This window comes from Gouania willdenowi, chromosome 11, assembly GCF_900634775.1.
Source record: "Gouania willdenowi chromosome 11, fGouWil2.1, whole genome shotgun sequence".
NCBI lineage: Eukaryota > Metazoa > Chordata > Actinopteri > Blenniiformes > Gobiesocidae > Gouania > Gouania willdenowi.
The window spans coordinates 5,429,024-5,449,926 of record NC_041054.1 but is presented as its reverse complement, the minus strand read 5'-3'; the positions used below and the strand labels follow the sequence as shown (position 1 = coordinate 5,449,926).

Sequence of the window (20,903 nt, the reverse complement as noted above, 5' to 3'; positions counted from 1 at the left end):
ACTGCAGCTTTCAGCAGTTTAGTTTAGTCCATGCCCACAACTCAGTGAAGGTCAATGTAGAGACTGTATGCAGTACGGTACATTTTATCTGGCCTGAACGTTGTCAGACAAGGACTGAAATAGATGAAACACAGGGCCAAATCTATGCATACATTCATCTATCCATCTGATTCCTGACGATGCTGCAGATAATGAAACAAAAAGTCCGTGCACAGAGTGCTGCACCCACAGAATACAAATTTCCACTCTAACCTTTTTTTTCTCCAAAAATCAAAGTTGTGCCTATTATATCTAGAAAGGAGCCCTCAGGAGAAATGTAGATCGATACCCTCCTCTCCTCTCATGCTGAGATCTGTGTTCCAGCCTCTGAACACTTCACAACCTTTTATTGTTCTCAAGGTGACACGAACACAACAAAGTCTGTTTGGTTCACGTCACACACTCAGAGAGAGAGATCAGGTGCAGAACACCCACAGACACACTTCAAGCTCCACGTCTGAGCTTTGTGGGAAAGGGGATGATGACAACGCACCACATTTTTTCAGGTGATAAAAAGATCTGCTGCAAACTTGTTTTTCCCCTCTTTGTTTTTCTTTTTTTTTGGCACCATGTGTGATTGTAGTGCAGGCAAAGACATGAATTTGGATGTTTCTTAAAATATCAAAATCCCAAAAAATGCCCTACTTTCCTTTTCATTAGATTTTTAACAGCTGGAAACTAAAGGGTAGGGCTTCCAGTTTTTTGTGATCATGAAAAATAGACATATGTGAGATGGAGAGAAATGAACAAGCTCAGCCACAGGGGTAAACATCCAGTGCTGTGGATGCTTCATAGCTCAGTTTGGTAAATGTCCTTCACACTAAAATACATGCTTGTGTCACACGTTGGATTAATGAAGCCTGTCTGTTTAGCGGCATAATACTGATGAAGGCTTTAATTACAAGGACAGGAAAGGAGAATCAATTCTGTATGGTTGGGACACCAAGATTTGACAATTTACTGAAGTTCTGCTGGCAAAATAAAAAATAAAAGCTAAAGAGTAACATTCTCCACTCAAACACTGGGTTTTAGTCGTGAAAAATGTAACGGTAACTACATTGGAAACATTTGTAAAGCTGTATGATGATTTACCAGAGTGTTTATTTCTTCTTTTTACTAATCTAGTTGCTAGCATTATTAGCATGTGTTTGCCTGGTTGTTTTTATTTTTTTACACAAGAGCAGTTTTGTCACCAGTGAAAGTAAATGCTGTTTAGTAAAACAAAAGGACGTAATAACACTAATGACTAATGACAGCAGCAACAAAAATAGTAAATAGTGCGTCTCTAAGACCAGCAGGATGCTAAATATAGCCAACTATGAATAGTGCTCTAATTACTGCTTTGTTTTGATGACGCAGTGTTGATCCCTTATGTTTTTTTAGGACGTGGTAAAGGTTTTAAAGCTTCCTTTATATAAAATTGATGAACATTAGAAAGCTCAACAGCACAGTAAAGCAGCCTATATATTATTATTTATTTGCATAACTAAATAATACATAATAAATAAAGCATAATCTAATGTAATTTAATGAGCACATTATTCAATGAGAAAATAAAAGCCATTTTTGTATTTATTGAAATAAAAATCTGGTGGAAATAGCAATGACACATATACGCGCAATTTTTATCAACACAGGTTTATAGAAACCCTGTAAGGAAGGTTTATTTTGTACATAATATGTTACAGCTCAGTTGTAATACACTGCTTTGTTGGAGGATTTATGTTTTCTATTGTGAGGATGAATATTTCCACAGTAATAATAACTAGAGATATTCCGATACAGCTTTTTCACTTCCGATACGATACCGACATTGGCCGATACCGATATGATATCAACGCGAATCATACATATTTATTTTGTAGTGTGGGATGTTAGAAAAGGCATTATTAAGTGATGTTACTGAAACAGAGAACAATAATCAACAATTCAAGCTCACTTCAGTTACTTTTTACTGTCAGTATATGGTGGGAACAACTGAGGACAGGGACAAAAATAACAAAAACTTATCGGAGCGCTTATATCGGAGATTTTAGATGCAGTCCAATAAAATCTGATATTCATTTTCTGGCTGATATCAGACCGATATCTATATCGGATCGGGACACCCCCAGTAATAACATGCAGCAGCCAAGATAGGCTTGTCCTCTTTATTAATCTCTAATTTAATTATAGGCTGTTAAATGTTTGACATTTAAATATTTTATTTTATGAAGAACATTGAAATATATAAAGTAATGAGAAGTTTGATGCTTTGTTAGTATTTATGCTGTTATCTGCTGCGTTCAGACTCAGTGTCCTTTCTTACAACAGGACAAACACTAGACTGCAGACATGTTTGATGATGAATGTCACAGCTAGGCTAGAACACATCAATGTATTCCTTTTGTTTTACAACTTAATGTAAATAGATTTATGTTGTAGATTTTTGAAGCCCTTTCTAAATAAAAACAAATTTGAGATCTTAATTTGTCTGCTTCTATTCACTGATTAAAAACCATGGACAGAATTTGCACAGTGTCATGGTTTTGCATAGACGTTATTGTATTGTCATGAATTATAAATCTTTTAATACTTGACCTATATTCTGCATCCTCAGTGGAGCACTGGAATAGAAAACAGAAACAGTGAATGCTGCTACTGTTATTTTTATTCCTTTTACAGTCTTAAAAGTGGCAGAGATAGAGCTGTGTTTCTACTTGTAGATGGTTCAGTTTTTCACTGCAGGAAATTCATCATTTCCACAGCTGTTCTATTCAATAAAAGGCAAAGATTCAGTGGAAACCAAAATGTCACCATAAATAAGATGTCTGTGTTATATTATTTACAAGAGAGTCAAGGATTTAAAAAAATGGTTGTCATATGAAGAAATAATGGCTTAAAACAACCTTTTGCAGGAAATACCCTCAAAAAAACGTGTGTCTCAGTATCTGGTGTGATACAATGGAACTCTCTAGAAAATGATCTAAAATGTTGTTCAAATATTCTTCAATTCAAATATAAGTATAAACAGCACATACTTAACTTGTATAAAGATTGAATGTGAAAATTGTTAAATTTACAACAACTGTTGTTTTAGCAAAATCATTTATAATAATTGAGAAATAAAATATAAAAAATAATAAAAAAAGAGAAAATTATTTTTGTTAAGAATGGGGTAGGAGTTTATAAGATTTTTTTCTTCATCCTACTCCTGTTCTTCTTTTCATGGAATGTATTATTGTTGTGTTTGCTGGATTGTTGTACCAATTTTATGTTGCATTACCATGAAAAAAGAATAAATAAAATGAAATGAAATATTAATTATAATTCAACCATTAAAGGTGCAGTCTGCAACTCTAATAAAAGTGACTGTCATATTTGCTAAAGCTGTCACAATGTAAGGAGAGCTTTACATCAAACTAGTAGTTTGTATGAAAAAAAACAGACTCATTGAGTCCCCCCTGCTGCTCCTGCAGCCTTTGGCAGATTGCCAGAATGCACCACGACCGAGCAAAAAGAACCAATCAGAGCCAGGATTGTGTTTGATGGACAGCTGTTGCTCACAGTCCCCGCCCCCTTTCCCCGGGCTGAAGCGCCGTCTTTTTTACAGTGTATGGTCTGGAGGAGTAGAAGATGGAATTGGTGACTTTTCTGCTTGAAAGGTAATTACTGCTGCTTGATTTACATTATGTTTGATTTGTAATTGTTACACTAGAACTCTGTAGTGCATGTGTTGTTCATGTGCGCGCAGCAGCCTCTGTGTGGGCTGCTGTAAGTGACACTGTGTTGTTGCTGCTGCTGCTGCGGTGTGTGCACATTGTGCTGTAATATGCTTTTAACAGAGCATGTTATATTACTGTGATGTTGCTGTCGGATTAACGTTAGCTTGTTAGCTCATCTGAGGGAGGGACTTTGGGAAGTTTGGAGGCAGGGCAAGAGAGCAGCGGGGAGGGAGGGGTCTAAAAGTTGCGGACTGCACCTTTAAGTGTTTATCAACCTAATGTTTGAATATTATATCAGACTTTAAGGTAAAGTACATAATTAATCAAGCGTAAAATAGGTTCACAATTGACTCTCAGGTGGAGAAACAATTGTTTTAATCCTGCATGCAGCTACGCTATACAGAAAATGAGACTTTAATATACATAAAAGGAACTTTATCATAAACTGAGCAAAACTCCAAGAACTGCAGATTGATACAGATTCATAATCTTAATTTAATGTTACCTATTTACTTTATAACAGTAAAAAGGACACAAAAAGACAGCTTTTGTGGCTAAATCTCATTAAAGTTTCAGAGTTGGAAAGAATAAACTTCCATTTTAACCTTCAAGGCTCAGTTATTCAGGGCCCTTGTCATATACAGTATATTGTGTTGTGCAAGTATCTCAGTTTTAATCTAAAGCAATCATTAAAAACCCTGGAGTGAGATGGTGTATAGATATTTACAGAACATTAGATAAGCAATTCAAACTGTCAGCACAAGACAGCCAAAAGCAAGTCAACAATGAAAATCAATGAAACTGGAACAATTGCCTCCATCACGCTGTGAAGTAACTTACTGTTAAGAAGCTTCAGTATAATATTGCACTTTAGGACACTGTTTTTGCAAAGTTTTGCTCTGAAATAAAAAGACTGTTGTGACACAAAATTACCATAAACAGGTTATGTTATACGTGCTATTTTTATAAGCAAACTACCATAAAGAAGATTTTACAGTGATACCGTAATGTCGCCAACAATGTAATCAAACCTTACCCTAAAAATTGTTGCGATATTGGGTTATAACTAGGGGTGTGTATTAGGGATGTAGCGATTAATCGTAAGGCAGTTAAAAATCGATTCATAGGTATCACGGTTGATATCGATTTTCTGAAAATTGAATCGCAGTACTTTTTTTAACCAGCAGAGGTATCCACAAGTGTAGGTCGTCTGGACGGCAACTGTACAAACAGACACTTTCTAAAATAAAAGGGTTAGTGGGGTAGCTAAAAATAAATATGAGCTCAAATAAAACTGACGGAACTTTAAGTCACGTGGCTTTGCGTATGGATAGACTGACGTCTATTGACACGAATTACGTACGGATAGCCACTAGCTTTTTATTTTTTATTTTTTTATAAACAGACATTTTCTGACAACCACAGCTGCCAGTATTTAACTATAATTTGACGTTTTGTTATTTTCTAGTGCGTTTTAATTATGTTGTGATAAATAAGGAGTGGGAGATTACTTCGCTCCGTAATTGCATCACCTTCCCCATACTTTTATCAACAAAGCAAAGCATTTCCATTGAGACCCCTGCAGTAAATAAACGGGAGAGACTGGTTTAGCATGTGCTGAATGTTTTCTATGAAATGACATGTGAAGGCTGACCGAGATGAATGAATGACTTAATCTGGGTTAGGAATGCAGGAGTGCCACACACTGACATTCCATTCACAGCTGAAATGAAATGAAATTAAAAAAAAGGAGATACCCGCCTCTCATTGGGTTCTGGATCCACTGGATGCCTCCGATCAGATGAGGACACTGTCCAAACATAATAATAATAATAATAATAATAATAATAATAATAATAATTCCACCTTTAAATGTCCACAACCGTCAGTCACGCATGTCAGTCAGGTGTCTGTCTCCACCTGTGCACCGAACACGCACTGCGGCCAAAAGAGTCGAACACCTTTTTTTTTTCTTCAGAAATGTTCCTAATATGTAAAATAAAAATAAAATAAATATTTATTTTTTTTCCCCTTTAGCCTCCGACCTGTTAACCCAGCTCTGTGCACACAGTAGTCACTATTAAACCGGGCTGATGCAGCAGCTCAACAGACTGATGTTACTTTCAGCTGTGATGATAATAATGTGACAGTAGTGGTGTCCTAAGGCTGCACCATCACCCAATCACAGGCGGTGGTCACTCCACAGCAGACCCCCCGCTGCGTCTGGACCGAGCCACCAATGCGTGATAATAATATTTAAAAACCAAGACAAACCGGAGCTTCTTACCTTCCACGGCCATTGAAGCTACTCCTCTGGTCTGGACATTACTGGAGGCTGTGCGGGCAGACAGTGGAGCACTCAGCGATGTCTCATTGTGGCTTCTTTACCGTGTTATCATCACGTTTGTTGCAGGAGAGCACAGCTGCTCTCCGGCCGCAATGCATCATGGGAGATGTAGGCTCAGCTCCTTCTGGAAAACGACAGAAACAGAAGACGCGTGAAAGAAAAGAAGAAGAAAAAAACAAAACAATAATAATTAAATAAAATACATGAAATTTATTCCAGTGAATTTAAAATGAAATGGAAGGTAGCGTAAGACTATATATAGATATATATATATATATATATATATATATATATATATATATATATATATATATATATATATATACCAACTCTGTAATAAATAGTTTTCAAATCTTGTATTCCACAAAATTAAAATTTGTGTTATTTCATTACACTACGTAAAAAGTATACTAATTTGAGACAAACAAAATAATGAATACAATTTCAATTCAGTTCAAGTGTATACAATTCCATAATACCATACAACCAATAAATGAAGCATTTCACACTTTCAAAATGGAGTCGGAAGAAGCAGAAGCTATATACCTTATCTTCTTTTTAATAACCACAATGTGTGTTTTACTATGTTGTAAGGAAATTAATATTCAACAAAATAAAAAGTATTTCAAATAAAATGTATTGACAATTTGTTTTTTTTTTTCTCATATAAAAAATTAATGTAAAAAAAAAAATATATATATATATATATATAAGGAAAAACATTGTTGTTGCCTACTCTGTGAAACTAATCAAGTTCTTTTTAATGCGACCTATCCCAGATTACTTTGTACCGAGCAGGGCACACCCTGGACAGGGTTTTTTTTTTTTTTTTTTGCAATAAATTATGCCTTTTAAAGTTTTCCCTTGAGTGTGCAACACAAACAAAGCGAGTAACACATTGCACACTGGTTCAGTCAAACCTGCAAGCAGGTTGGACTGCATGCCAAAGCTGCATGGGACTTTACTGCATGTTATTCCCCAGGTCACTCTGCAAACTTTTCCTGCCTATTCATGACAACACAAATATGTTCTACAGGAATTCATCTGATTAAATGTGAAAAACATTCTTAGCTTTCTTTGGGTGCATGTAAGTGTGTATTATAACTGACTATGTCCCAAATTAATTGTCTGAAAGTGAAAGTAAGCACAAGAGGAACTATTAGCATCTGATATGCTATGACAGCCTGATGAGGTGGGAGTGATCTTTAACCTTGTATCTAATTGGTGGATAGTGTAGTGATACATTGATATTTAATGAGGAAACTTGGCCATATTTATATGTGTAATCTTAGTGTGTTTACCTAAACCCATGAGCTCACACAGAAGGGCTTTTAGTCGTGCTATCACAGGTAAATCTGCTCAGCATGTCAGCTGACTTTCTCTGTTACGCCCTTTAGCAAAGTGTTAAGTGCTGGGGAAAAAATAAATGGGCTTTCCTTTAATCTTTCTTTACAAAATGACTGGTATGATGTCATACATTCTGGTGATTTCCAATCGATCAGTAGCATAGGCGGAGTTTGAGATTCTTGCCAAGGGAAGCAAAAAAAAAAACACAATTAAATATACAGATTGTCTTGAGATTTGCACCAACCACAATGTGCATGTATAACATATACAATAATTCAAAAAGGATTAGTAACATAATTTATAATGTTGACAACAAAAATTTGCGTCGACACATTGTTTAATGTTTTAAATTCATGGCAAAATCAGCTTTTTGCTACATTGTTGTTGCAGTACCATGCATGAACTGCTGGGCGCAGTGTCGCTTCACCATTTCCATTGTGAAGAAGAATTGCGCAACAGAAGAAGAACCAACCTAAAGTCTCAAAATTGTGTTACCATTTCACTGAAAACTTATACTACTCACCTTGTATTTTTTTAAAAAAAAAAAACAACAACAAATGAATTCATACATTTTTTGTACAGTCACTGTGTTTTATGGCACTACATATGTGTATATTATGTACAATATATTAAGAATTGTATTTTTTCTGTAGTGAAAACTTTTGACCACTAGGGGGCAATGCCCCCTCTGCAAACTCTGGGCACGATCAGTGCGAGTAATTAGGTAATAAATGAAACAAGATGTGACACTGTAACAAAAGAATGAATTCAGATGTTACTTTTATTAAATACAATTTCTGAAGAAACATATATCCGTGTGTTTGTTTTCATTTTATTTATTTATAGCTGGTAGAGATTTATTGACATCCAGAAAAACCTATTGTGTGCTGTCAATAAATACTACAAATCACATTGATTAGCCATAAAAATCACAGATTGATCTCACATCATATGGATATGTTTTTCATTTTCAGTATGGGCTGCATTGCTTAGAAATAAATAAAACCTGGACATTCCATAGGAAGATGGCAACCAGTTAGACACAGTCTTACACATTGGAAGACTTTTGCTTGGAATGCCTATATCAACCCATTAACAACACATTCTTATTTAGTTACTCTTTTTTTAGATTTTATTTATATTAGTCTGGTAATAGATGTGAATTAACAAGAGAGAAACAAAATGTACTTAAGAATCTTACAAAACTGCTTTTCTATTTAATGAACAAGACAGCAGAATATATACATAAAAACATATATGATGTTATTTATCATTGAAACATTCATTCTAAAAGAAAAGTTTATTCTACCTCTCCTTGATTATTCATTGTACTATCAGTGCTCGGATTAACAAGGGCCCAGTGCGATCCAAGGGAGCTGATGCCGCTATGGTAGCGACCGCTGATGAAGCAGAGCTCTGCGTGCTTATTGGTGGGATACATGTTGAAAGAGTGGCCCGAAGGCCGTCCAACATTCAGGGAACGGCCCATATTGGTGATGAAAACCACAGACTGGATGTAGCTGGTGTATTTGCCTGAAATCTGGACAATGGCCTCACCATCAAACAGCTCCATCTCATGGCTTTCTCCTTCTTTACGACCAACAACTTCCGACCAGACAACTCCGTAGCGAAACTGGAAGCTGAGCAATGAAGAAGAAAATATTAACCAAGATAGATAATTAGATAGGTTTTAGATTAAAATGTCAAGATGTATCAACAAAAACAAGAGCACACCTCCACCAAGCACCAAATCTCTTCTTTTTGCAGATATCTTTGAAAATGTGGCAGTTATCTGGATCATATTTTAAAGGCTTGTAAGAAATGTCTATACCCGTTAAAAACAATACAGTAGGTCCAAATGGAGTGTTATCCACTCGAGACATTGTACCAGAAAAAGAGCAAACAAATGTTAGCACTCAAACATGCTTTTCTCACAAATTATGTTTTTGCTTTCAAATGTAATAACTTTCTCGTTAATTTAAATGATCCTTGAAGACAAAACTAAATGTAAATAGAAGGTTGAGCAAATGAACCATCTACTCTTAAACATAAAATTAGCTTCCCAACATGCATTTATAATTACAAAATTATTTCTCATTCTTAATAAACTTTATTAAATTAATTCTAATAAAGAGTACATTTTGAAAATATTCCCCCAAACTCAACTTGTCCAATTTAATTAAAATTTAGCTTTATCAAATTAACTTGTACGAAATTTCTGTCTTTATTGATAACAATAGAGTAGGTCCAAGTGTGGGGGCACACTAATTCTTTTTCTCAAAAAATAGCGATGAATTACGCAATACAAATCCGTTGTGGATAAAAGTCTGTATGGTAATTGGGAAACCAACCCAACATAACTGAGTGCAATTGCATAAAGATCGGTCAGTTACAAACCGAGAAGCATATTTTTTTTAAATTTCGTCTACAGTGAGAGTTAGTGATTTTTTGGAAAACTGATCCAGAATCAGCCTTTAGATCCGGATCCCCTCCAAAATAACTCATGCTCCGTGGCAGGACAGAGGTAAAAATCCTTGCAATTTACTACCCCTCACATTGTTATGGTTTGTTTTTTTAATTCCTATGAAGTTGAACGGGTCATTCCCAGAGTAAGTTAAGTATGGCCGGAGTTTTAGTCTTACAGCTGCAATTCTTTTGGTCTTTTTTCCTTTCCAAAAACCTTGTTACATATTGTTATTACGAGCCCATCATTGTCTATCGTATTGGATCATGAACTCAGTGTATTGTTCTACTCCTCGTATTAACTAATATTTACCCTACTATGTAGCTTCCGCTCCATTCCCAAACCCGGATTGCAGTAATTCGTCCTTCCCCAGTGAGGCTGAATGCGGTGCCACTACCTGGCCCCACTGGTGCAACAAACGAGTATTCTGGATCATGGAAATCTGGAAGAAAACGCAAACATCGCACAAGAAAACGCGATAACACTTTTTAAATACAACAATCCTGAGTGTTGATTAAATTTAGCAACAAAACTGAAATACCAAATAATTGCCAAACTATGATTGGACGACAAAACTTCACAAATCTTCTACTAGAATGTCATGGACCTACCGTCAGCCAAAGCAGACAAAGCAAGGAGAGTTAGAACAGCCACAAAAAGCATCCTGAAATAAAAGATGCTCCATTAAGGATATTTTAATGCATTGGGGTTTTAAATTATAAGTTTAATAAAGTTCAGACTTATTTGTATGTTTTCTCTTGTTGAAAAAAAAAATCTAGTGCATCAGCCTTGATGAGACTCCAGTTCTGTCTGTGTGATTAATGTGGATTTGGTGGCTTTAGATGTTAGTGACCAATCAGGTTTAACGTGGGCTTAACTTTTCATAAAAGGAAGTATTGAGTTATTCCTGCCATCACCTCTTGCTGTTGACACAAAAAGTTCCTATAGCGTTACAGTCACACCGAGTTTGGAATTTCAAAAAATATTTTCCATTTGAGTTGTTCAACTAGTTTCATTTCTATTTATTTCAGTCTGAGTTTTTGTGTGTTTACTGTAATTAAGGGTGGTGTTTGCTGAATGTGGAATATTATCCGTCATGCTATTGTCAATCATTGGCACTTTGATAACTCTGCTGATACCTTTGTTGCAAGCTTGATCTAATAACACAACATCTTAAATTTTGATAATTTCCCATTGTGTCATTTCATTTTAATTCCACTGTTTCAGTTGATCACTTCCATTTACAGTATCTGCACAATAGTTAAAGCTGTTTTTATGATCATACTCAGATACATAGTCACATGAATGCTTGGCAGTAGATTATGGGAATTTTGGAGGAAGAAGCCACATTAAATACAAAGACTCATTGCACGCTCTGGGAACAACAAGGCTACAACCCATAAATCTAACGAGAAAAATAATAGAATCACAAAATCTTAATTGGAAGATACAATGTTGAGAAACAATGCTGTGAAGCAAATCAAGGACTTTCAAAAATACATCTTCTGCTTACTTACTGGAGTTTCAAAACCGGATTCCACTCGAGAAGTTAAGCAGTTGATTGCAATAATTTTGTTTTATTTGCTGAGTTGATGAATTGTTGATTGAACAAAGGAAAAACCTTGAGTTGTACCAGAAAAAGAACAAACCAATGTCAGCACTTCAACATTTAAGTCAAACATTCGTTTCTCACAAATTGTGTTTTTTGCTTTTTAATGTATTAACTTTCTCAAAACCTTATAGTTAATTTAAATTAAGCTTCTGGACAAAACAAAATTCAAACAGAAGGCTAAGCAAATTAACCACCGTCACTTAATTAACATTAATTCAATGTTAACATTCCTTAAACAAAATAGCTTCCCAACATTCAGTTATAATGAACAATTTCACTCTAATTTTTAATAAACTTTAACACATTCATTCTAATTAAGTTTAAACTCAACTTAAATTTCGCTTTACCAAAATAACTTTAATTGAACATTTTTCCAATGTATAGTTCAGTTGAACTAAGTATTTAATACATTTAGTTAACTGTTAAATCCTTTAATCTTATTTGATAATTTCACAATTATTAATAACATCTAAACATTATATTTAAATAATGTAATTACGTAACTTTTAAATCATTTAATCTTAATTGTTGAGCCAACTATAGATGGTTTCAGTTCAGATCAAGAATCTTGGGTGGTAGTGGGGTCATCTTCTGAATGAGGGGTTGGTGAGAAGAGTTTGGATCCCCCCCCCTTAATAAATATAATCATCATTTATATTTACTACCTTGGTGAGATATTAAACTTGGTTTGATGATCTGTAGATTACGGGACTTTTGGAGGCGGATGCTACATTAACTACAAAGAGTCAACGCACACTCTGGGAGTGATATGCAAGAATCTAACTAGCACATAATAAAATCAGAACATTGTAATTTGAAAATACAATATCAAAAAACAACGCTCCAAAGCAATTCAGGGACTTTAAAAAAAAAATGAATTGCTTATTTACGTATGCTTACTGTCTTATTATGTCTGCATAGAGGAGAATTGTTGGGCTAACTAGATGTTTACAGTTCAGATTAAGAGTTTTATTTCAACGTTTTGTCTTAAATTTACTGAATCATGGTGTGGCGTGGTTAGAACCTTATGATTCCTGGACCTGAGGGACATTTTATGGATCTGTAGTTTCCCTTGTTGATTCATAAAGTCACATTCTTTGTGTGAAACCAAGCTGATACAATACACACAGGTTTGTTTACTTTTCATCATCATTTATTAGGACAGACAGTATAAAAATGTTAGACAATGTATCACAGAATCATATGTATCAGTGTTGAAATTAAATAGAACTGTAAAGCAAATGAAACTGAATTAGGAAAGAATCACACAAGAGTTTCTTAAAAGAAACATTAGAGAAGATATAAATGTACTCTGTCCTGTCTTAATTACTCATTGTATCATTGGTGTTTGGTGTAAAAATGGCCCAGTGAGTTCCAATGCTGGAGATGTAGCTGCTGGCCCGTCCGCTAAGGAAGCGTAGCTCTGCCTGTTCGTGGGTGGGAAACATGTTGAAGGAGTACCCCGAAGGCTGACCCACAAACAAGGAACGGCTCATGTTGGTGACGAAAACCAAGGACTGGATGTAGCTGGTATATTTACCAGAAACCTGGATGATTCTCTCTCCATCATACAGCTCCATCTCATGGATTGTATTATCTTCACGACCGACACGCTCTGACCAGATGAGTCCGTAGCAAACCTGGAGGCTGAACAATGGAGAAGAAATATTCAAATATCAGTATGAAGTAATTCAGGGTTTCTCAAATGGAAGTCTCACCCTGGCAAAATGATAAGAACTATAGAAATAAATCTATTTTTATAAAATCAGTGCTTTTCAACCTTGGGGTCAGGACCTCTAATGGGGTCACCTGAAATTTCTGAAAAATTAAAATAGATGTATTTATTTATTGTTTATTTATTTATTTTTAAATGAAAACAACTTTAACAACTGTATTTCTATACTTTCACTTTGTTAAATAGAAATCTAGTTCAACTAACATGCAGTAAAATAAATAAATAAATAAATAAATAAATAAATAAATAAATAAATGTCTGAGTTCAAACATGTCAAAAAAAACTAATTCTCAAAAAAAATATCTTTGGAATCACCAAAAATTCTTGATATCAAAATGGGGTCACGATCCAAAAAAGGTTGGGAACCACTGCACTAAATATTATTTCTTTCCACTTATTTACTACATGAGATTATCTAAAATGTGTGTTATCACTCATTCATTCCATCATTATGCTCTATATTTGCTTTTAAATAGTTTTCTAAGCAAAATATTGTAGACAAAGAGGGTACTTGGATTCAGAAATAAGAGAATTTGAGCCAAAAAAGTTTGAGAATCACTGAAGTAGACGAATAGATCATTTAAAATAAATTTGCATTTTTCTTTATAAATTAATGTATCACGATAATATTCCATATTATACACATGTATTTTCCTCTTGCAAGTGAACTGAGAGAAAACAGATTTTAATATCTGTATTTCTTCGTAATTCTGTCTCTTTAATAAAACAATGAGGCACAAGAAAAGTCTACTTGTTCAGCAGAAGGTGGGAAATGACTCATATTTACCCAGTTATGTAGCTTGAGTACCTCTCCCAAACCCTGATAGCAGTAATCCGGTCTTCCCCGGTGATACTGTATGTTGTGCCACTTCCTGAGCCCACTGGTGCAATGAAAGAGAATTCTGAATCGTGGCCACCTGGAAGAAATCATAGAAACATTTAAAGACACAAACCTAAACACCTCCCAGGGATTTGGCCATGGTTTTGATAAGACCTGTGGTTCCCAGTCTTTTTTTATCCCGTGTACCCCCTTTTGCATTTTGGTCAAATCATTTCGACCTCCTCTTCATATCATAAAAACCCTCTCCATAATTTCATATGCTTTTTCTTTTGTAGAACAGCGGGTTCTCTTAAACCAGTAACTGTGTCTCGAAGATTGGTTCCCTAAGGCTTGAACTTCAAATTCAAATTTATTTAAACTTCAACTTTTATGCAAATACTTCAATAGTAAGTAAATACAGTCTCCTTTGTAAATTGTAGCTAATTATTGTCTCCTATTGTCAGAAGTGTGATAAAATGGCCTCTACAGCATAAAATAATCCTGTTTCAATAAATTACAAGAAAATATAGTGTTTTATTGAGAAATTGTACTGTGGTGAATTTCACCAAAAAATGGCATAAAAAGGAGCATTTCTCGATTAAATGGTAAATCTTTACAAGTACCCCCTGCAATGTGCTCCTGTACCCCTGTTTGGGAACCACTGGATAAAACTGCTCAATGTCTGTTTGCATGTCACGGACTTACTGACTGCCACTGCAGACAATGCAAGAAGAGAGAAGACAGCCACACAAAGCATCCTGAAAGAAATGATGAATTATTAGGCTTACTGTATGTGTATTTCAATGAATTGAGTTTGTTTAAATTGAGAAGAAATGAAGTTCAGACTTACTTGTATGTTTCTGATAATCTTTCAGTGGAAAGAACTGCTCCTGTATCAGCCTTGATGAGACCCTGATGCTGTCCGTCTGATTCACGTGTATTTATATTGGCCTTGAATGGTAGTGACGGAGCAAAAAAGTACAGTATGGGCTGTACTTTTTGCAAAAGGAAGTCAAGTCATTTACATGCCATTGAACTTGACATTTGGAATCTGACAAAACTTACATCAAAAGCCAAGATGCTTGGAACCTCAGTAAAACAGGAATAACCGTAAACATAACCAACAACTTGCGAGAAGCCATAAAAGTAGACATGCTTCACTGACACAAAGTTGAACTGGCAAAACAACTTGCTGGAAGGCACTTACTGTAAAAATGCTTTGTATTTCCATACAGTTCAAGTGTGACGGTAAAAAAAAGAACAAAAATACCAGTTGTGTGATGGGATAGTGGTTAACGATATGCCCTAAAGCAGAGGTTCCCTTCCTTTTTTGGGTCGTGACCCCATTTTGAAATCACAGTTGTCTGGCCACCCAGGATACTTTTTTTTTTCTTTCCTGAATTAGTTTTTGGTCATGTTTATTAAATTAGAGTAGCCAGGATTAGGGCACAACATGACAAGTGTGTCAGCTCAGACATTTTTATACTGCGTTTTATTTCAACTAGATTTATGTTTGAGAAAGATTGTGTGATGTGTATTTGATTTCATTTTTTTAAAATTTTTTAACAAATTACTGACATTTCAGGCAACCCTATCCCACTCAATCCCAAGGTTGAAAAACACTGCCTTAAAGACTGCAGAAATCTGTTGACGATTGGTACATTTTCAGCCATAATTAATTTAATAGACAATTAAAAGTATATTTTGATGGAGAACCAAATAGAATTGATAACCTGCGTCAGTATAGTTTGTAAAAATCCCAACAAAAAGTAGGTAACACATACAAAAAATACTCTAAATTTGTTTTGTTGCTGCTTATTTGGCACAAATTTTAACCTTAATGAACGTGTTAAACAAACTAAGAAAAAAATCAGTTACCTACAGTTTTTTTGCACATGCTCATCAATGTCAACACGACATGAAGTGCAATCTTTTTACGGCAGCAATGCATGTTTTGTTATTGCATTTAAATAAATGAATTTATCTAATTGTATAATTGTGACCATCACCAGTCCCTCCCTAAGGAAGGGTAACAAATACTTCATTAAAGAGAGAATATAAAAAGAGAGGGCAGTGTGACACCTAGGGTGAGGGAACAGGGAAGGGGGAGTCAGGGTAGGAAAATGAAAGGAGAAGGGAAGAGTCAGCGGTTTTAAGGTACCTACAGTTTTAAGTTTTATTGAATTGTCAATTAAACCTTGAAAGTCTATATCTAATCAGCCATAGTGTTAATGTCACACTAAGAGAGTTATGATCACTCCATCGTCCTGTCCTTGCCACAGCATCTCCCCTTCAAACCACACCTTCCCGTGCTTCCTGGCTCTCATCAGAATCCCCACCACTTTGTCAGAAATCCGGACATATCTCTCAAAAAGCTCTCCAAACGTGATCCGGGTTTTACCATCAGGGTCTTTATCGGCCATTGTCCTGATGACGTAACACATGTCGTCGATCTCGCGATGGATGTGCTGCTCGGCGCGTCTAGCCCGCTCTGCTGTCTTTGTTCCTTCCCTTGGGCGCCCGTATCCGTCCTGGCCTTTCTGAAGCCGGAGGGACATGGAATAGTCATAGTCAAAGTATTCACTGAAGGGGTTCAGCTTCTGGGTATCAGTGTGCTCTGAGGCCCAGTCCTGCCAGCGACTCTTGAGGTTTCCCACAGCACTGTATTTCTTTGACAGGGCGTTGATCTTGCTGGCGTCTTCGACTTCTTTTTTGTACCTGAAAGATTTCAGAACGTAGAGAGTCAAAGACTATAGTGCACATGCTAAACCAGGGGTGGACTGGGACAAAAAATTCAGCCCTGGCATTTTCCGTCCAGACAGTCCACTTCATTCTTAATGGACATCATGTGGCTCTTTATGTCTTAGTTTTAATTAATATTTCCCTAAAAAACCTTAAAAGGGGGAACTTTTTTTAACCCCTTTTTACCTATTTCCTTTGACAATTTTGCAACTTCCTTTGTCCCATTTTTGCACCAGTTTTGACACTTTTTTAGACTTTAGCTACCTTTTGCCAATAAATATCTCTTCTTTTTTTCTTTCTTGGCCAATTTTGCAAATTCTTTTCGACACTTTTATAGAATTTTTTGTCCTTTCATTTTTCATCCAAATAAGCTAACATTTACCTAATAAATACCACTTGTTTCTTTTTTCCTTACATTTTGTCTCTTTTTTCACTATTGTTTGCCACATTTTGCTCATTAAATCTCCGTTTTGCGATTACATACCACCTGGTTCCTCTTTATTTGCCCATTTTTGGCCACTCTTGACGGCTTATGGCCCATTTTAGTCACTTTTTACTGTTTTCTTGCCACGTTTTTGCTACTTTTGGACCATTTTTGGCCACCTGTTAGCATGTCTGCCTCCACTCGCTCGTGAAAACACAGAAAAAAAATGGTGCATTTTTGTGTGTGTAGTAACACGATTTCCTTATTTTCTTATTGTTCATGCTAAAAGAAACATTTTTTATTTGCTTCTATGAAACATGAAATCAAACCGATTAATGTCAATGGGATTTATCACCTTAAACACAAACCCTGACCCTGAACTAACCCACTAACCATAGCCCAACCCTTGCCCTGAACAAAGTGATCAAATACGTTGAAACAGCATGAAATAACTTCCAAATTAAATACATGATTTTAAAGACATGACCAGCATCTTTGAAAAATAATGTGGATATAATGGCATGCACATCATATTTGTAGTTGTTGTTGTTGTTGTTGTTGTTGCAGTTTTCTCTGTGAGATTGTATTGCAATAACTCAATATTGTACGCGTATAGTTACAGACACTCTTGAGACTCCTTTTGACCTCATGCCTGCTTCAGTTATTGATAGCATTGATTCATCAAGTTGTACCAGAGCTTTTGGTCCTCATTGGTTGGCAAAGATATCTGTTAAATGACAATTTGGTTCAAGGTTTTAAGAAGGATTGTGCAGTCAAAGTTGACCATATACAATATATAACTTGGCTGTAAGGATTTGGGATGGTGTATATTTCCCTATCACCCAAATTGTTGTTTTGGCACTTTGTTTTTTATGGTCCATTTGAGACTATTAAGATCCGAAGTTGTTTGTAGATGAAATAAATATGAAGTGTCGGCTTTTTCCGTATCTTAAGGTCATTATGACAATCGTTTGTACCCTAAATGCACTGGATTAGAACATTTTTATAAAAAAAACAGTTTTGAAGCTTAAAGGCAGTTCATCTTTATTTTTTTTCCAACAATGTCTTTATTATTTTTTGCTTTACAACACTCAACAACAGTACAACCTCCCAGACACACACCCGTGCTTCTGCTTCTTCAAAAAGAATGTCATGTTACTGGAGTGTACAGAGACATCCATATTTCCAAGAAAAACAAAACAAAGGTGACTGTGTGTTTTTGTTGTCCTTTTGTGAACTGCTGATAATATTTGGGACGATTCTCATTTTTACCTATAAATACACATCATAAAACCCCATTTCATTCTGTAGTGACATTGCGTACCCCCATTTGAGAAACACTGTTTTAGTTAATGTACAGTATGAATGATCCCTCTGTTATGCCTACACTTTGATACATTTTATAGACCATTATGATTAAAGGGCCAAATACTGGGGTCGTACTCACGCTGGGACCGCCGGCCTCTTTATCCTCACAGTCACTTCCGATTCTTCCTCAGATTGATTTTCTTCAGTTTCTCTGAAGAGTTTTGTCCTCTGTGTTTGACCACTGCTGTCCTCAGACTGTACACTAGCCTCTCCGTCCCCACAGGGACGTCCCTCTGCCTTATGCTCATTCTCCACCTGCTTCCAGCTTTTGGTCAGAGACGACACCACGTTGGAACACTTCCTCCGACGTGTGGGGGAGTTTTTCTTCTTCAGGATTTTATCGATCTCCTCATTTGATGGCAGAGATTTCTTTTGGATCTTCTCTGCCAGGAGTTCAATACCAGCACTTTTCTCCTGAACAGCACTCTTCACTGTCTTCATCACCTGTTTGGTCTTGATAGGAGAAAGCCCTTGAAGTTCATCAGAGTCCTTTGCCTCCTTTGTCTTGGGGGCATGTTGAAGAGTTGGTGATATCTTAGGGGCACTGGAAGCTTCTGACGGTTGAGTTTGAGTCATGGGTAGCTTCTTGGGTGTCCACGTCTTCTTGGGTTTTTCGTCTGTCCCTCCAAGTGAGGATGGACACCATCCACTGGGTTCACTGCTCTGCTTCGTCTCATTGTCCTTCACCCACTGCTGCCAGCTGCTGGTCAGGCTGCACACCATGCTGATGGCACGAAGCTTCTTGATGTTCTTGTTGGTGGATGGTTTCTTCGGCGTACTCGATTTGTCCGACATCGTCTAGTTTAGAGTGGTAACTCAGACAGAATTAATCTGTTGGATGTCTTGAAATAGTCATTTCCCTTGCTGGGGCATTTGTTTCCAGTAACTTTTCCTCCCTCTGTTGTCTGCTCTGAAACGGGGAAGGCAATGGCCAACATGACGGTGGAAAGTATGTCAGTCATCCCGGGCTACTGACCCGATCGTCTTTCCCTGACACTCTTCACCCCTGCGCTCTCGTGTTTCATCACAGATCACAGTGCTTGTTAGGGACACAGAGCAGATCCTAACGGAGTTAGGAGCAACAACAAAAACAGCATCAACCACAACCGCAATAATCCATGTACCCTTCGTTTTTTGGTTATTCCGATTCAAAACCAGATCAAAATAACAAATAAAGAGTGTGGTTATTTTGTTTTACTGACTTAAAATCAAAACAGAAATACAGAAAAATCAAAAAACCAGACAAGCAGCATTTTTCTAATAAATATGATGTGAAGAACCAGAGGTGGTGTAATGAATCTACTGGTGCTCCTTGTTTCTTGTGCTCAACTTCCATGTGTGTTGACGGCTGCCATTAGTGGCTAGCTGTATTAAAACGGGCAAAATAAATATTTTTTATTGCCCTCAAAAAAAGCTGTAATTGTTTTTGCAAAAGAAATATTTTTTATTTTTATATTTTCCGGAATAAATCCTAAACAGCCCTAGTTTGTGCAAAGATGCAACAAACTTCAGTTCTGGTCCTGTACGTCATTTTGCCATTAATATTTTAATTCTTAAACAGAAAAACACTGCTTGTCTACATTATACACGATTATGTATATTCATTTTTTGTAAAGCCTTTTAAAATAAAAACACACACAAAAAAAAACACGATAAGGATTAGCATTCAGATAATGGACGGTGATGTCTTTCTTTTTTAAATACCTTATTGTTTCCGCCACATTCAACCTGTTGTTACACAATGTAAAAATATTTTTTATTGAGTTACAGAAATAACTTCCTTTGATAAGTGATGGTGGCATTTTGAATTATTCTATTGTGTGTGTGTTTTTTTTTTGTAGTTGGAGTTGACACACAATCAGTAGATAAAATGTACAACTTTTTCATATGCAAAAATGTCAAACACTCATTTGTACAAAGTTTATTTTTAATAATTCAAAAAGATTTTCTTTTTATTTGAAAGAAATTCTGGTATTACAATTTACCGCAGGCCACATTCTCACCAATGCTGCCAAAATAATACACTTGAAATATGGTATTCAGGACCTAAGGCAAGATGTACACAGTGAGAAAAACAGAGAGGCATTGGATCTGATGTGAGAAACAAACCCAGGAAACCTCAGCTTGGAGAACGTGACACCTGCTGACAAACCAGGTTGGCCTGCTTACGCATGAAGGGGTTTAGTCTTGCAGTGCAACTGGAAGTCAGATGTCATGTGACTCCCAGAGACGGAGGGAGCAGATGGCACTACAATATCAATAACACACAAATGTTTGTTCTGGTTCAATAACAGCGTTTAA

General features: G+C 36.1%; 4 protein-coding genes across 5 annotated transcripts in view; all 4 read right to left on the bottom strand.

The window, feature by feature from the left end:
- The window catches only part of samd12 (sterile alpha motif domain containing 12), a 112,545-nt gene extending 106,342 nt beyond the window's left edge, over positions 1-6,203 (bottom strand). Inside the window, exon 1 of the mRNA XM_028460573.1 lies at positions 6,031-6,203. Within this exon, the coding sequence (XP_028316374.1) occupies positions 6,031-6,043 (13 nt within the window). The 5' untranslated portion in view covers positions 6,044-6,203. The remainder of the gene's footprint in view (positions 1-6,030) is intronic.
- Positions 6,204-8,728: 2,525 nt separating this feature from the next.
- Positions 8,729-10,692, bottom strand: LOC114472374 (zymogen granule membrane protein 16-like). 2 transcript variants are annotated; one of them, XM_028461628.1, is made up of 4 exons: positions 10,642-10,692; positions 10,513-10,565; positions 10,214-10,343; positions 8,729-9,077 (listed from the first exon to the last, which is right to left on the bottom strand). In XM_028461628.1, the coding sequence occupies exons 2-4, from the start codon at positions 10,562-10,564 to the stop codon at positions 8,738-8,740; spliced, it is 522 nt and encodes a 173-aa protein (XP_028317429.1). In that variant the 5' UTR covers position 10,565; positions 10,642-10,692; the 3' UTR covers positions 8,729-8,737. The 2 variants fall into 2 exon arrangements, with proteins under 2 accessions (XP_028317429.1, XP_028317430.1); XM_028461629.1 differs by lacking the exon at positions 10,642-10,692 and having other exon boundaries at positions 10,513-10,579.
- Positions 10,693-12,644: 1,952 nt separating this feature from the next.
- LOC114472679 (zymogen granule membrane protein 16-like) lies at positions 12,645-16,073 on the bottom strand. The gene is made up of 4 exons (XM_028461996.1): positions 14,919-16,073; positions 14,774-14,826; positions 14,036-14,165; positions 12,645-13,160 (listed from the first exon to the last, which is right to left on the bottom strand). The coding sequence occupies exons 2-4, from the start codon at positions 14,823-14,825 to the stop codon at positions 12,836-12,838; spliced, it is 507 nt and encodes a 168-aa protein (XP_028317797.1). The 5' UTR covers position 14,826; positions 14,919-16,073; the 3' UTR covers positions 12,645-12,835.
- A 145-nt stretch (positions 16,074-16,218) lies between these two features.
- abrab (actin binding Rho activating protein b) lies at positions 16,219-19,635 on the bottom strand. Its single transcript, XM_028461995.1, has 2 exons — positions 18,682-19,635; positions 16,219-16,786 (listed from the first exon to the last, which is right to left on the bottom strand). The coding sequence occupies exons 1-2, from the start codon at positions 19,395-19,397 to the stop codon at positions 16,303-16,305; spliced, it is 1,200 nt and encodes a 399-aa protein (XP_028317796.1). The 5' UTR covers positions 19,398-19,635; the 3' UTR covers positions 16,219-16,302.
- Positions 19,636-20,903: the final 1,268 nt, after the last annotated feature.